The sequence below is a fragment of the Diabrotica virgifera genome, chromosome 3, assembly GCF_917563875.1.
Source record: "Diabrotica virgifera virgifera chromosome 3, PGI_DIABVI_V3a".
NCBI classification, from domain to species: domain Eukaryota; kingdom Metazoa; phylum Arthropoda; class Insecta; order Coleoptera; family Chrysomelidae; genus Diabrotica; species Diabrotica virgifera.
The window spans coordinates 129,850,389-129,867,851 of record NC_065445.1 but is presented as its reverse complement, the minus strand read 5'-3'; the positions used below and the strand labels follow the sequence as shown (position 1 = coordinate 129,867,851).

General features: G+C 34.5%; 1 protein-coding gene across 1 annotated transcript in view; it reads left to right on the top strand.

Annotated features, from left to right (window-relative positions):
* LOC114337317 (uncharacterized) overlaps positions 1 to 17,463 on the top strand; it is a 444,845-nt gene that overhangs the window by 336,898 nt on the left and 90,484 nt on the right. Inside the window, exon 5 of the mRNA XM_050645523.1 lies at positions 12,501 to 12,718. Within this exon, the coding sequence (XP_050501480.1) occupies positions 12,501 to 12,718 (218 nt within the window). The remainder of the gene's footprint in view (positions 1 to 12,500; positions 12,719 to 17,463) is intronic.

Here is a 17,463-nt window from a genome sequence, read left to right as displayed (position 1 = left end):
TTACTGCGATACCATTAGTTAAACAAAATGTTTTTAAAACTTTTTTGCCTCTTTGTATTTTTTCGAGAAGGCACCTTTTATCGAGATATGGCTTCTTTTTAATACGGTTCAAAATATGCCTAAAAATGTAAATCATACAATAATTTTTCATATTATTACCAAGTATCCATAATTGTACTTAACCATATACAAATATGTGGTGGATTTGACAAATATTCAAAATATCTCGATAAAAACTGACTTTTCGAAAAAGTACTAAGAGCCAAAAAAGTTTTAGAAATATTGTGTTTAAGTAATGGTACTACAATAATAATTTAATTGGAACGTACACAAAAGTTTGGGGGGTTTAAAGTAACTTAACCCCCATAAAATTTTTATAGGGTGTCCAAATTTCCCTATAATTTTTTCTTGAGATGCTACTGTCACAAGAATGTTATATGTCCATTTTCAATAAAAAAACTTTAATAGTTTTCGATATATTGAAAAAAATCGATTTTCATTTTGTAACTTCAAAGGGTTGTAACTTTTTTTATATGCACATTTGTACTAAGGTAAGTTAAGTTCAATCAAACTATTTTTGGTCCCAAAATATGTGGTTAAATTTATGACCTGTATTTTCGTTACACCCTGTATATATTATTACAATGACATACGATAAATGTAATTATAAAATATAATGATGTGACCTCACAAGTGATTGCGAGCTTTTTGGGTCGTTTGAAATGGTTTAAATACACAGAAGATTTCAAATTTGTACTTATGTCTTTTATGTGTTTTTGAGCCGTGAAATTTGGAAATCTCATTTTTAAACAAAACTGAACATTATTATGTAATAAAAAAATGTGCAAGTACCCTATATTATCTATAAATCATTTTGAATAATTATTATCGGAGAAGCTTGTACCTCGGGCCAGCTTGTACCATGGGCCACCTCATTTTTCTTTTATTTTGCGCGCGAACTGTCCCTGTTTTTTATCTGAAGTTCTTCTACAATCATCATATATTTGTGGTTAGTTTTTGAACTTGATTAGAAATCATTTGCGCCTATAGTAAAAATATAGTGTTTTATTTTGTGAAAAGTACCAATTTATACGATAGATAATTTCCTTTCTTAAGTTTTGTGTTAACAGATATCGTAAATTAAATTACAGGGTGTGTATGCCTATACTAACAGGTTGTTAAACAACATATATATATATAGGAATATACCAAAACCATTTTATTAGGTTAAATTCACATTTGTTTTCTTTTGGACCGAGTCTTGTACCTTGGACCGCTATCACATCTTCTACGTTGGACCGTACAAAATTATTGGAAAAAAAGAAGACACATTTTTATGTTGCACAAGTAACTGCTGTAAGTTCCTATTTAACAGTCCAGTATCTGAAGAGAATTCTGAACCGCAACAAATTTTTTGGCCCAAGTGATCAACAAAGTCATTTGACAATGACATTGAAGATGTCTTGCTCAAACATAAACCACCAAGTCAGGCTGGGTTGTCTGAAAGGCAAAAAGGAGTATATATGTGTTTGGCTCATATTTTGAGAGGTTCAATGTTGAATAACACAATTTTTTGTATATATTTTTAAAGGTTTATGGGTGCTTCAACGTACAAGACTACGTGGTTCAAGGTACAGGAGTGATTTGTACCTTGGACCAAATTACCTCTAATAAATAAAATTCAAAAAATATATTTGGTTTCGTTTAATTAAAATGATCTTTTAATATAGTACACTACGGTGTGTAAACTATAAGTTAGTCCAAAAAATTTTCCTTAAAATTTAAAAACTTAAAAATAATTGAGCTTTGAAATAATCCGGTTCAAGATACAAGCCTCTCCCTTATTAAAAGGTTTTTTAACTATGGAATTTTTTTGATTTTTGATTAGCTTCAATTTTGATAACTTTTTGGAAAAATTTATAGTTTGTGTGTTAATTATAAAAAACTGCTCTAAAGCATGCATTGTTTCACGAAAAATTAAAATTTGTGGTCTTTGATAACTCCAAAAGTATTGATTTATTTTAATAAATTTATAAATTTTTTCACTCTCTTTTTACCCACAGGGTAAAGCACAAATTGGAACCATCTTACTTTTGTTTCTTGAGGTATATTCTAACTACACACCCATTTTCATGGAAATCGATGGAGGTTTAACGAAATCGGAGATTAATACCTTCAATGACTGAACTTTTAAAGGATATAAGAATCAAAACTTAATTAATTTTAAGTGAGGTTGTACAAGTCCTAGATTAAAAGTTTCTTCACAAATGATCTACCCACGTAAATTGAACTGTACAATATCAGTTTAAATCAAATACTGTTAGCCTTTTAAGTGACATAGTAGGTGTATTAACTTTTTATCGATTGTACCCCGACCAATGTGTTTAATATTTAAATTTCTAAGACTTTAACATTAGGTCAAAAATTGTGTAGAATAACACAAGAATGTTTTTCTGTGAATTTCTCTGAAATGCCATTCTTGTAGAAACAGAAAAAATTGTAATAAAAAAATTAGGCACTAGTTTTTCGTTTTTTTTTTTCGTACAAAACATAATGCAATTTATTAATAGCTCAGTATACAACGATAAAGTTCGAGTTTTTTCTACTTTTTCACGTTTTGATTGTTTTAAAATTGTAAGAACTATTGTAGTGTTCTAAAGAGCTTTTGAGATATCTTTGTGTTACACTGGTCTCCTTACACTGTAGCGTATTTGTAATAACGTTGGAAAAATCGAAAGTCTTTTTAGATTGTTACATTGCTAGAAAACGGAGCAAGCCAAAGAGAAGCGGCAAGACAATTGAATGTTAGTCATCCAATTGTGCAGATAACTTACCAACGATTTCTTGAGACCGGATATCATCAACGGCGATCCGGTCTGAGTAGATCGCGTTCTCACTGCATTGCAAAACGGGACACAAACTGTTAGAATGCTCCAAAGCTGTATTTAATAAGCCCATAAACCGGTCTTAAGTGTTTTTACTGTTCGACGAAGGTTAAGAGACCAGGGTTTGACAGTTTGCAATCTGTCAACAGAGTCATTCCTTACCACTGCTTACCAAAGGTACAGACTTGCAATTGTCTGTGAACATGTCAATTGGACAATAGATGATTGGAGAAAAGTATTAGGTTTGTTCTATCATTAGTTTCAAACGGTTTGAAATCATCAGCGAATAGTTGACCAGCGCGAGTAGAGGGGATAGTACTGGTGACTGTATTACGTTCTCTCACTGACCAACTATTTGCTGACGGTTTCTGACTAGTTTGACTGTTTGCTAGAACAAACCTATTCTTTATAGACAAGGCGAAAACGGCGGGTTCGTTGGGAAAAATATTCCCATGAGATTTATTTGCATAACTACATTCGTGAAACATCCCAGAATAAGTTTCAAGGAGTCGCCCACGTGAAAAGTGGGCCAAATTTTTTTAACAATTTTTTTTAATCAAATTGCAAAAATCAATATTTTTGGCCCGAACAATTTTTTTTGTAGGTTTTCTGGACCATTTTGGATAAAAAAGTTTCTTACAATTTTTCTCTAAAGTTGATCGTTTTCGAGTTATAAGCAATTTAAAATTGAAAAAAAAAACGAAAAATGGCAATTTTTAAGGCTTAATAACTCGGTTAAAAGTTATTATTATGAAAGTCAGAAAGCGTCTAAATCAAAGTTTAATGCCCCCCCCCCTACAAGATCCTGAAGAAATTTTTGTCATTATTTTATTACTAAGCTGTTATTTTTAAGTAATAATAATGAGCGCCATGCACGTGGTAGACGGCCGTAAATGTGAGTGCAAGTAAGATGCACATGCACAATTGGACTTCCGGAGTGGCATCTCTCTCGCACTCAGCATTTACGGCCGGCTACAACGTGCATGGCGCTCAATATTATTACTTAAAAATAACAGCTTAGTAATAAAATAATGAAAAAAATTTCTTAAGGATCTTGTAGGGGGGGCATTAAACTTTGATTTAGTCACTTTCATAATAATAACTTTTAACCTAGTTATTAAGCCTTGAAAATCGCCATTTTTCGTTTTTTTCAATTTTAAGTTGCTTATAACTCGAAAACGATCAACTTTAGAAAGAACAAAATTATAAGAGACCTTTTTTATCCAGAATGATCCAAAAAACCTACAAAAAAAAAATTGTCCGGGCCAAGAATATTAATTTTTGCAATTTGATTAAAAATTTTTTTTTTTTTAAATTGGCCCACTATTCACTTGGGCGACTTCTTGAACCTTATTCTGGGATGTCTCACGAATGTAATTATGCAAAAAAATCTCATGGGAATATTTCTCCCAACGAACCCGCCGTTTTCGTCTTGTCTATTATGGATGAGTGTAGAATATCAATTTAAAGTAAGGATGTTGGAAATAAGGTCTACAAAGGGCTGGAGAACGTTATGCTGCCTGCACTGAATCATACTGGATTGGTTTTGGTAGTGGCTCAGTAATGTTTTGGGCAAAGATTTTCGGAGAACGGAGATCCTACAACATCATGCGATGCCATATGACTAGTTTATTGGTAATGGTTTTGTAATGCACACACAGCACCGATTGTGAAACAGTATTTTGAAGACGTTGATATTCCAAAAATGGACTGGCCTGTTCAAAGTTCAGACCTTAATCCTATTGAGCATATATGGAGCCCTCTGAAAAGGCATGTACGACGTCGTATACCTGCTACAACAACATGTGAAGAGCTTCGAATGGCTCTCATTGAGGAATTGACTACTTTCCCAGAGGGACATTTATGAGGTTCATCCAAAACCGTAAACGATAAATCCCCTGGTCTGGACAATATTGATGCCGAGCTAATTAAAATAGGCGGTCATGAACTCATGAGTACAATCCATCAATTAATAGAGAAGGCCTGTCAACAAGAAATAATGCCGAAAGAATGGTGTGGTAGTATTATTGTACCAATACACAAGAAAGGAAAAAAGGAATCATGCATGAATTACACAGGAATCTCACTAATCAACACTATGTATAAAATATTGGCTTCGATATTATTAAAAAGATTAGTACCATATGCCGAAGAAATAGTTGGTGACTACCAGTGTGGTTTCAGGCCTAGCAGATCGACTAATGATCAACTATGTACAATAAGACAAATGCTTGAAAAGTATTGGGAATATAATCAGGATGTTCATCAGATCTTTATAGACTTCAAACAGGCTTATGATTCAATTAATCGTGCAACATTATGGAAGGCAATGATCGAGCTCGGCGTACCCAAGAAACTAGCTGCGGTAACACAAATCTGTGTAAGTAGCTCCTTTGCACAAGTTAGAATAGGGGGAAAATATCAAATGCTTTCTGCGTAAATTCTGGACTGAGACAGGGAGAACCGTTGTCCCCATTGTTGTTACAATGGCGCCTTAGAATATATCATGCGAAAAATTTATCCAAAAATCAAACCAGACATAACTGCTCGGGGAGCAAAAATCATACTCGCCTTTGCTGATGACGTAGACGCAGTAGCACAATCAACATTAGAAATTAAGGATATTTTCTCGAGCTTTGAAGAAGCTGCATTAAACATCGGTGTAAAAATAAATGAAGACAAAACAAAATACATGGTCGTCTCAAAACAAGAACGACGGCGAATAAGGCAAAATATTACTATAAACGATCATAACTTCGAAGTGGTTAAAGAATTTAAATCTCTAGGAGCAATAATCACAAATGCCAACAAATTATAGCGAGAAGTTGAAACGCAAATAATGGCAGAAAACAGATATTTCTTTGCAACGAAACATCTAATGAAGTCAAAACTTCTTTCAGGAGGTGCAAAAATCCAGATATACTTACTTAAGCCGTCCTCTTGTACCTTACGGTGTCGAGGTAAGTGGAGAAATGAGACGTCTCCATGCCTTTCGGTCGGTAGTTAGTCTTTCTGCTTCTCTCCACCCAATATTTCTTTTTCCGCAAGCCTTTCCAATATTTGCATTCCACGTTCTTGCTGTCCTGCCTCTTCTTCGTTTGTTGTCAGATGCCGCTTTCCATACCCTCTTTACAGTTCTACCTTCACTCATTCTCGCCATATGTCCGAACCACGATAACTGTTTCGTTTCAAGTCTGTCTAAGGTCCTTCCAACACCGCACCTTTTACGTATGTCTTCATTTCTTATACGATCACGTCTAGTCACCCCGGATACCGCACGTAAATATCGCATTTCGCATGCTTGGATTTTACTACGGATGTTGTCGTTCACTGTCCACGTTTCACTACCGTAGAGTAGCACCGGCTCGTATACGGTTTGAAATACTTTCATTTTTGTTTTCAGGCTTACTTCTTTCTTCCTAATAAAACTTTTATTTAGTGCATAGTATAATTTTGTTGCACTCATCACCCTGCTGTTTATTTCTGGTTCTATATTTCCTTGCCCATTCATTGTTGATCCTAGATACTTGAAGTCCTCAACTTGTGTAATGGTCTCATTATTCAACTTAACATTTATATTTTCTTGTGTTTTCGATATTACTAAAGCTTCTGTTTTTTCAATATTTATTCTCATCCCAAATTTCTTAAAGGCTTCATTCCAAACATTCACATTTACTTGCAAGTTTTTTCTGATTTTGCCACAATAACCAGGTCATCGGCATATATCAACTCTGACACGCAAACTTGTTGAAGTTTATACACCCCAACCCTAGTTCTTTTTACCTTACCCCTGCATTCTTTTGCAATTTCGTCCATTAGAGTGATAAATAACAAAGGACTCAGAACACCACCTTGTCTTACACCTATCCTTGTGTAGAATTCAAGAGATGAGCAATTGTTCGTTCTTACATTATTACGTGTACATTTATATATACTCTTTATTGCTTGGATTAACTTCGGTTTCACATTTCTACGGTTTAATATTTCCCAGATCTTGTTACGTGGCGCCCGATCAAATGCTTTTTCCAAGTCCACAAAACAGAGATACAACTTACTGTTATGCTCTAGGGCTTTTTCTGATAACTGTCTCACCGTGAATATGAGATCGATTGTACCTCGCCCTGGCCTAAAGCCGCATTGGCTGTCATCCAGTGTGGCCTCGATCTTTTCTCGCAGCTTTTTCTCTAGTATTATTTCGTAGATTTTACTAGCAACTACCAACAATGATATTCCTCTATAGTTAGAACACTTATGTTTATCGCCTTTTTTGTGTAATGGTAGAATAGTTGCAAGCGTCCAATCTCTAGGTATGCATCCGGTACGCCAACATCTCCTTATGATCTTCCATAGTAATTGTAATCCTTCTCCTTCCATATATTTAATTAGCTCAGCCTTAATATTATCGTGTCCTGCAGCCTTGCCATTTTTTAATTTTAAAATTGCTTCCCTGTATTCTTCGTATGTTATGTCATCATCATCTTGTTGTTCATTTAAATTGTACTCCTCCCTGTCATTCTCTATTTCGTTGTTGTCTCCCATTAATAACTCCATAAAATGTTCTCGCCATCTTTCGGTAATCTCTTCATTTTTTAATAATATGTTACCATCTTTGTCCTCTAAACCTGTTAATCCGTTTGATTTCTTTTGTCTTAGATTTTTTAAAGTCCCATAAAGCAACTTCGCATTCCCCTTACTATCACTTTCCATTTTATTTCCAAATTCTTCCCATTGTCGATTCTTAGCTTCTTTAATTTAGGAATTCATGAGGAATCATGCATGAATTACACAGGAATCTCACTAATCAACACTATGTATAAAATATTGGCTTCGATATTATTAAAAAGATTAGTACCATATGCCGAAGAAATAGTTGGTGACTACCAGTGTGGTTTCAGGCCTGGCAGATCGACTAATAATCAACTATGTACAATAAGACAAATGCTTGAAAAGTATTGGGAATATAATCAGGATGTTCATCAGATCTTTATAGACTTCAAACAGGCTTATGATTCAATTAATCGTGCAACATTATGGAAGGCAATGATCGAGCTCGGCGTACCCAAGAAACTAGCCGCGGTAACACAAATCTGCGTAAGTAGCTCCTTTGCACAAGTTAGAATAGGGGGAAAATATCAAATGCTTTCTGCGTAAATTCTGGACTGAGACAGGGAGAACCGTTGTCCCCATTGTTGTAACAATGGCGCCTTAGAATATATCATGCGAAAAATTTATCCAAAAATCAAACCAGACATAACTGCTCGGGGAGCAAAAATCATACTCGCCTTTGCTGATGACGTAGACGCAGTAGCACAATCAACATTAGAAATTAAGGATATTTTCTCGAGCTTTGAAGAAGCTGCATTAAACATCGGTCTAAAAATAAATGAAGACAAAACAAAATACATGGTCGTCTGAAAACAAGAACGACGGCGAATAAGGCAAAATATTACTATAAACGATCATAACTTCGAAGTGGTTAAAGAATTTAAATCTCTAGGAGCAATAATCACAAATAACAACAAATTAGAGCGAGAAGTTGAAACGCAAATAATGGCAGGAAACAGATATTTCTTTGCAACGAAACATCTAATGAAGTCAGAACTTCTTTCAGGAGGTGCAAAAATCCAGATATATGAGACCATAATACGACCAGCAGTCGCGTATGGAAGCGAAACATGGACGTTAACAAAAAGAGAAGTAAATAAATTGCTGGTGTTGGAACGTAAAATCCTTCTAATGATATATGGCCCTTGAAGAGACAGCGTGACAAACGAATGGAGGGGCAGATACAATAACGAACTAGAGTCTCTATTCGGAAAAGAAAATCTAGTCAGATATATAAAGGCTAATAGGCTCAGATGGGCAGGGCATGTGATACGCAGAAACGACAATCGCCTTATATACAATGTGTTCTGGGAAAGGCCAGATGGACGACGGTCTGTAGGGCGGCCTAGAAAAAGGTGGAAAGATGCAGTCAAAGAAGATCTAGAGAAAATGGGAGTGCGACAATGGGAATTAGTGGCACAGGACCGACAAACATGGAAGGCAATAGTAAACGCGGCAAAGATTCACGAAGAGTTGTAACGCCATTGATGATGATGATCCAAAACCGTGGTGGCCACACGAAACGAGTAATACTTGCCTTTTATTGGCTCTTTTATTCAATTATTGTAAGAACTGTAACTGTACATCGAAATTATCAATTTTAATTTTTTCTCAAATTTTTCTTATTTTTCATTTTGATAATGTCGGGTTACAGGAGTAACTGATTATTTAATTTGATCTACATATGTATAAATAAATACAGAAAATAAAACTTTAAAACTTCTTATATTTTGTGAGTGGCCCGTTTTCTCTGACGCGCAGTGTATTAATATTCTGAACTAAAATCTTTTCTTCAAACTTTACGTTAATTTTTATTGATAATTATTAAAAATTTTGTTGTATACATGGCATTCATTTGATTTTTTCTAAATATTTAATGTAATTTTCAAAATAAAATTGGCAAAACAATTTTTTGCCCAATTTTGTTAACAGATCTGAACCGCTTGTATCTGCTCGTATTCTAATCAAAATACCCGTGTTGAGCTGGCCCCCCCCACTTGCAAAAATTAAAAAACAAATAGCCCTGATTTATGAGCTATTTATGAGCTCTCATATTCCGCAAACTAAAAATTTTGAGCTCGTTCCACTGAGCAGGAATTTAATACCCTAGTGGGGGGGCTGAGTCAGCCCCCCCCACTACTTAAAAATAGGAATATTGAATCGGTTTTTGCGGCAGAATTACGAGCTATTTATGAGCTCTTGAAATTATATAGTTTCGATTTTTGAGCTCATCCCCTTCACCCCCAAACAACCCTTTAATTGATTTAACTTAAGAGAAAGATGCTGAGAAAACTTAAAATATATCGTATTGCGAATATAATTCCTATAGCTTATATACTCTAAGAATAAACTATTAAATCAAGAGCATTTCGATTATTGAGCTACAACCCCTTCGCCAGAAAACCACCCTATCTTCCCGGCTTAAGAGAAAGTTGTACTTAAAATGCGTTAAACTAATTATTTGGCGACTACATATCATTTAATAATTTATAAGCTTCCAAATTACGCGCATTTAGATCAGTAAATTGCAATTTATTTTGTATAGTGCAGTCACTGAAGGTAAAAATAAACGATTACCTTCAATTTCGGTGAACCTTCATCGATTTTCACGAAAATTGGTCAGTGGTTAGAGGATACGTCAAGAAACAAAGGTGACATGGTACCACCTTGCGCCTTTACCCTGAGGGTGGATACCGCCCCTTCTCGGGGGTGAAAATTATTTTATAAAAAATAAATGCACAAATCAATAAAAGAACAAATTAAAAGCAAAATTTATTATATAAAGTTAATAAAATAAGTAAATACTTTTTAAGTTATTAAAGATCAAAGATTTTAATTATTTGTGAAAAAAATGCATGTTTTGAAGAAGTTTTTTGTAAATCACTGAAAAACTGTAAGTTTTTACAAAAAAGTTAATAGTAGTTTAATTCGTATAGCTTATATTCTAAGAATAAACTCTAAAATCACGCGTCTTTCGATTATTGAACTACAACCCCTTCGCAAGAAAACCATCCCATATTCCTGGCTTAAGAGAGGGTTGTACTTAAAATAATTTAAATTAATTATTTGTCGACTATATATTGTTTAATAATTTATGAGCTCGCAAAATATACGCATCTCAATTATTGAATTGCCATTTTCTTTCTATAGTCACTGAAGGTAAAAATCAACTATGACCTTCAATTTCGGTAAATCTCCATTCATTTTCACGAAAATTGGTGAGCGGATTTTGATACTATCAATTTTTGTCTGGATCTTATTTTTCATAGGTATTTCTAAATACTTTGACAAGTATTTAGTACCTAAGTGTTATAAAATACATCTCTTTCCCGTTATTTAAGCTTGAACCCTTAGATTTGAACAGTCGCGGAAAAAAATATACATTTAATTACCAATAACTTACATTAAATTAACATTAAAGGGTTTTTCAAGTAAGCAATTTATTATATTTTTTATTAGCTTCAATTTTAGTGATGAAAACTTTTTTGTAAAAACTTACAGTTTTTGAGTCATTTATGAAAAATCGCTCTAAAGCATGCATTTTCTTTTCAAAAATTAAAATATTTGATCTTTAATAACTCAAAAAGTATTGATTTATTTTAATCACATTATATAACAAATTTTGCTTACAATTTGTCCCTCTCTCGATTTGTGGGGTTATTTTTAATAAAGTAATTTTCACTCCCAAGAAGGGGTGACATATACTCCAGGCTAAAACCCCAAGTTGTTATTGTCAATTCGTGAAAATAAATGGCGATTTACCGAAATCGAAGGTAATAGTTGATTTTTACCTTCAGTAACTGCACTATAGAAAGAAAATGGCAATTCAATAATTGAGATGCGTATATTTTGCAAGCTCATAAATTATTAAACGATATGTAGTCGCCAAATAATTAACTTAAATTATTTTAAGAACAACTCTCTCTTAAGCCGGGAATATGGGGTCGTTTTCTTGCGAAGGGGTTGTAGCTCTATAATCGAAAGACGCGTGATTTAAGAGTTTATTCTTAGAATATAAGCTATACGAATTAAACTACTATTAACTTTTTTGTAAAAACTTAAAGTTTTTCAGTGATTTACAAAAAACCTCTTCAAAACATGCATTTTTTTCACAAATAATTAAAATCTTTGATCTTTAATAACTTAAAAAGTATTTACTTATTTTATTAACTTTAGATAATAAATTTTGCTTTTAATTTGTTCTTTTACTGATTTGTGCATTTATTTTTTATAAAATAATTTTCACCCCCGAGAAAGGGGCGGTATCCACCCTCAGGGTAAAGGCGCAAGGTGGTACCATGTCACCTTTGTTTCTTGATGTATCCTCTAACTACTGACCAATTTTCGTGAAAATCGATGAAGGTTCACCGAAATTGAAGGTAATCGTTGATTTTTACCTTCAGTGACTGCACTATACAAAATAAATTGCAATTTACTGATCTAAATGCGCGTAATTTGGAAGGTTATAAATTATTAAATGATATGTAGTCGCCAAATAATTAGTTTAATGCATTTTAAGTACAACTTTCTCTTAAGCCGGGAAGATAGGGTGGTTTTCTTGCGAAGGGGTTGTAGCTCAATAATCGAAATGCTCTTGATTTAATAGTTTATTCTTAGAGTATATAAGCTATATGAATTATATCCGCAATACGATATATTTTAAGTTTTCTCAGCATCTTTCTCTTAAGTTAAATCAATTAAAGGGTTGTTTGGGGGTGAAAGGGATGAGCTCAAAAATCGAAAGTATATAATTTCAAGAGCTCATAAATAGCTCGTAATTCTGCCGCAAAAACCGATTCAATACTCCTATTTTTAAGTAGTGGGGGGGGCTGACTCAGCCCCCCCCCACTAGGGTATTAAATTCCTGCTCAGTGGAACGAGCTCAAAATTTTTAGTTTGCGGAATATGAGAGCTCATAAATAGCTCATAAATCAGGGCTATTTGTTTTTTAATTTTTGCAAGTGGGGGGGGCCAGCTCAACACGGGTAATCAAAATACTTTTTTGTGTAGTGCTCCCTCGGCACGATTTTCAGCCTGCGTAGCCGCAGCCGACAGGACACTTATTTATCCTTGGAGCTGACGTCACTGGCGGCGGCGTCGCTGGAGTCTGTACAATCGGGAGAATCTGGAGAGTTGAAACTCATCCACGCTTCGTCGCTGAACGGTACCGACGTCGTCAGGATTCCTGCGCCTCTCGACGACGGTCATTGGCACCAGCTCGCTTTAAGGTTAGTCATACAACAATAGAAAAAAATATAGCACTCTGTTGGAACTAGATATTTTTTAACTACACTGTTAAAACCATGACGGTAGGTTTATCTAAATATTTTAAAATTTCCTATTTTGCGATATTTTAATACATTACATAAAAAGATACGTAATAGACAAGGCGAAAAAGAGGGGTTCGTTGGGAAAAATATTCCCATGAGATTTTTTTGCCTAATTACATTCGTGAGACATCCCAGAATAAGGTTCAAGAAGTCGCCCACGTGAAAAGTGGGCCAAATTGTTTTTAATATTTTTTTTTAATCAAATTGCAAAAATCAATATTTTTGGCCCGAACAATTTTTTTGTAGGTTTTTTGGACCATTCTGGATAAAAAAGGTCTCTTATAATTTTTCTCTAAAGTTGATCGTTTTCGAGTTATAAGCACAAACCTACAAATAAATTGTTTGGGCCAAAAAAATTGATTTTTGCAATTTGATTAAAAAAATTGTTAAAAAAAATTCGGCCCACTTTTCACGTGGGCGACTTCTTGAACCTTATTCTGAGATGTCTCACGAATGTAATTATGCAAAAAAAAATCTCATGAGAATATTTTTCCCAACGAACCCGCCGTTTTCGCCTTGTTTATAACTACAATTCTAAAATACATTTTTTTTAAACACATACTAAAGGTGGTTCATAAAACTTGCTACAGGCCTTGTAGGCCTACGGCTTCTAAACACTGGATAATATTTCTCCATTTTTTTCGGTCCTCTGCACTCTTTTCCCAGTCCTTCACCCCGATTTATTCTAAAACCTTCACTACAGCCTCCAACCATCTGCTTCTTGGGCGTCATCTTTTTCCCAATTCTGTGTCATTCAATATTTCTTTGACACTTCAGAATTCGGTATTCGTTTAACATGTTCTAGTCATCTAGCCATGTACTGAAAATATTCCTGAAAATTATACACACTAGAGTACACAGGAAACTGGAAATGGACATCAATGATACCCAGTTTGGATACCGAAATGGACTCGGAACAAGAGAGGCGTTGTTTGCACTGAACGTTATGTCTCAAAGATGTCTTGGCATAAATCAAGATGTATTCATGTGTTTCATAGATTATAACAAGGCTTTTGATAAAGTGCGGCATGATCATCTAATCAGACTCCTGGCAAAAAAGGATTTAGATAAACGAGACATCCCACTAATAGCAAATATGTACTACAATCAGAAAGCAGTAGTGAGAGTAGAGAATAATACCAATAAAGAAATTGAAATAAAGCGAGGTGTGAGACAAGGGTGTATACTGTCACCAACCCTGTTTAATCTCTATTCCGAAGACGTAGTGAATAGAACACTCTCTGAGCAATCCATAGATAGTAAAATAAATAGTGTTAGATTAAACAATCTGAGATTGCCGACGACACCGTTCTGATCGCAGAAACACTTGAAGAGCTACAGATATTGGTAAATAAGATAGCAGACTGCAGCGAAGAATATGGACTATCTTTGAACACAAAGAAAACTAAATTTATGGTAATATCGAAATCAACACGAAATGTCCAAAATTTATATTTACACAATGAAATTATCAATCGAGTTAGCAAATGAAGACAACGATAGCTCAGCAGAAATCAAAATAAGAATAGAAAAAACCAGATCCATATTCACCAAAATGAAGAGAGTGTTCTGTGGAAGAGATTTGAGCCTTGAAATGAAACTTTGCCTGATGAGATGTTACGTACTTTCTGTGCTGTTCTACGGAATGAAGTCATGGACGCTGAAAAAGATTGATATCAAAAAATTAGAGGCATTTGAATTGTGGATATATCGCAGAATCTTGAGAATATCATGGACGGAGAGAGTCACAAACGTCGAGGTCTTGAGAAGAATGAATAAAGAAAAGAAAGTCATATTTACGATCAAAAAACTAAAACTGCAATACTTGGGACACATTACAAGAGCCGAAAGATATGAACTGCTTCGAATAATTATGCAGGGGAAGATAGCAGGAAAAAGGTCCATAGATAGCTGTAGCAACAACGAAATGTTTCGGTCTGCAGTTTCGAAAATACGTATAGCTCTGACGATCGCCAACCTTCGGAACGAAGATGGCACTTGAAGAAGAAGTCATCTAGTTCTTTGGGTTCTTATTTTTGTCGCAATTTTTGGTCTCTCGTACATCGTCATCACTTCTTCATTTGTTTGTCTTCTCTATGTTTGTCTTCTCTATGTTTTCTCCGCTATCTGTATACCTCCAAAAATCTTTCTCAGAACCTTCCGTCCCCTTATCTGTATCTTTTTCTCCTCTTGTTGATTTATTACCCACGTTTCGCTCGCACGTAACACTGTGGGTCGTATTATCGTTTTATATGTTCTGATTTTCGCGTTTCTTGATACATTTTTTGCTTTTAATTTGCTTTTAATACCGTGTTTAAGGAACCCATAGCTCGACTTTTCTTCAATAATCTTTTATCTATTTCTTTTCTCTCCATTCCAATATTAGTGAAAGTCACTCCCATGTATTTGAATTCTGATACTTCCTTAAATTTATATACATCCCCTTCTTCTTAAATTTTTATGCAACTATCCTCTTTCTCTATATATCCTTTCATTACCATGTATTGTTTTTTTCCTTAGTTGATTCTTAATCCATACCTTTTTGCTTCCGCTTCGAACTTTGAGAAGATTTTTCGGTGGTGTTCCTTTGTTATTGTTAGAATGACTATTAGATCATTTGGAGAGTTGAAACTCATCCACGCATCGTCGCTGAACGGTACCGACGCCGACGTCGTCAGGATTCCTGCGCCTCTCGACGACGGTCATTGGCACCAGCTCCCTTTAAGGTTAGTCATACAACAACAGAAAAAAAATACCCCTCTGTTGAAACTAGATATGTATTTTTCCACCTACCTCTACCGAAAGTATACTTTTCCGGACCTGATTGTAGGGAGCAAAGTTGTACTTTTCCTCCCTAGGGAGGAAAATATTTTTCCTCCCTATGGAGGAAAAGTAAAAGTGACGTCATGGTATTTCATTCATGAAATATAACTTATTGACGCCCTGTACAATATCTATTTTCTATTACGTACGTATCTATACATTTTAACGTATATTTAAAAACACTCTGTATTTTGCAGAATGGTAAATAACAGTAAATTGTTATTCTGATTTAACAATGTTTACATTAATAATTTGACTTATATTTGACAGTTGACAGTTATATTTTACCTACTTGTTAGTTTTAGTTCTAATAAATTTTGTTGGTTAATTACATAAACAAATTAAGTAAAAATGAAAAAATGACTTGTTATTTGAGGAAGGTGGAAAAACCATATGTATAACATGGGAGTAAAGTGTATTTTCCTCCCTTGAATGATTACTGCCCTCCGCTACGCGTAGGGCAGTAAACTTCATTCTCGGGAGGAAAAGTAGCACTTTCCTCCCTTGTTATACAAATAGCTATTTTTAACTACACTATTAAAACCATGATGCAAGGTTTGTCAAAATGCTTATTTCGTGATATTCTAAGACATCAAATATATAAATAAAATACAAAAATTCAATTCTAAATCCCTGTTTTAAACAATTTAAACTAAAGCTTGTTCAGAAAACTGAATTGATATAGAATATTTTAAAATACGTTTAGTTTGTCGTTTAGATTTTAACTTCGAAAATCATTCTCAATATACAAAACATTAATAAATTAAACACATTTTGTTTTTGTAAGATAGGTTGAAGTATCTTTCCACACAAGCGCATACACAAGATAACGTGGATTTTTCTAGGAGGAAAACCAAATAGACCACATCACACTAAATAGACGATGAAGGAAATTACTACTGGATGTAAGATCCATGAGAGGGGCAGATGTTAGTGAGAGCGAAATTTACAGTTAAATTGCGGGCAGCAGCAAAGAGAACATCGAATAGAGAAAAATCCAGTTTCCACTGGATCAGAGATGAGAATGACATACACAATGAATTCAGAGAGCGATGCAGAATAATTGAGAACCGCCGGTGACATGAAGGAAGCCGCTGTTGAGGAACTGTGGAACAAGTATTAAAATACGTTAAAGAAAACGGGAGTGGAAACAGTTGGCTACAAGAAAAACAGTAACTAACCCTGGATGACAAAAAGACCAAAAAATGTATGAAGAACAGAATGTAACAAAAGAAATAGAGGAAGAACCTAACAGACAAAAAATGAATATGAACGCCGAATAATTCACCCATTAAGAGATAAAAAATGCAATTAAACAATTAAAAAGTGGAAAAGCTGTCGGAATAGACAATATCCCTGCTGATTTAATAAAAGCAGACATCGAAACGTCCACCTCTATACTGTACACACCTTTAAATAAAATTTGGAGATCCGAAGAGCTACGCAGAGATTGGACGCCAGGGTTAATTGTAAAAATTAGTAAAAAAAGGCGACAAACCCAAATGTGAAAATTGGAGACCGATCACCTTGCTATGCACAACAAGCAAAATAATGATCCGAATCATGCTTGAAAGAATAAAGAAGAAATTTGATAAAGTTATAAGAGAAAACCAAGTTGGATTCCGGGCACGAAGATTCTGCATTGACCACATTTGTACGATGAGAACGATTATAGAGCAATCATTAGAGTGACAGAATAAGCTATATGTGAACTCTAAGGCAGGCCGCACATCAAAGAAACATGAAACGTAAATTACGTTTCATGGAAACAAACCACTGCTAAATAAATATATGTCCGGCCATTTATGAAACTCTCCGAA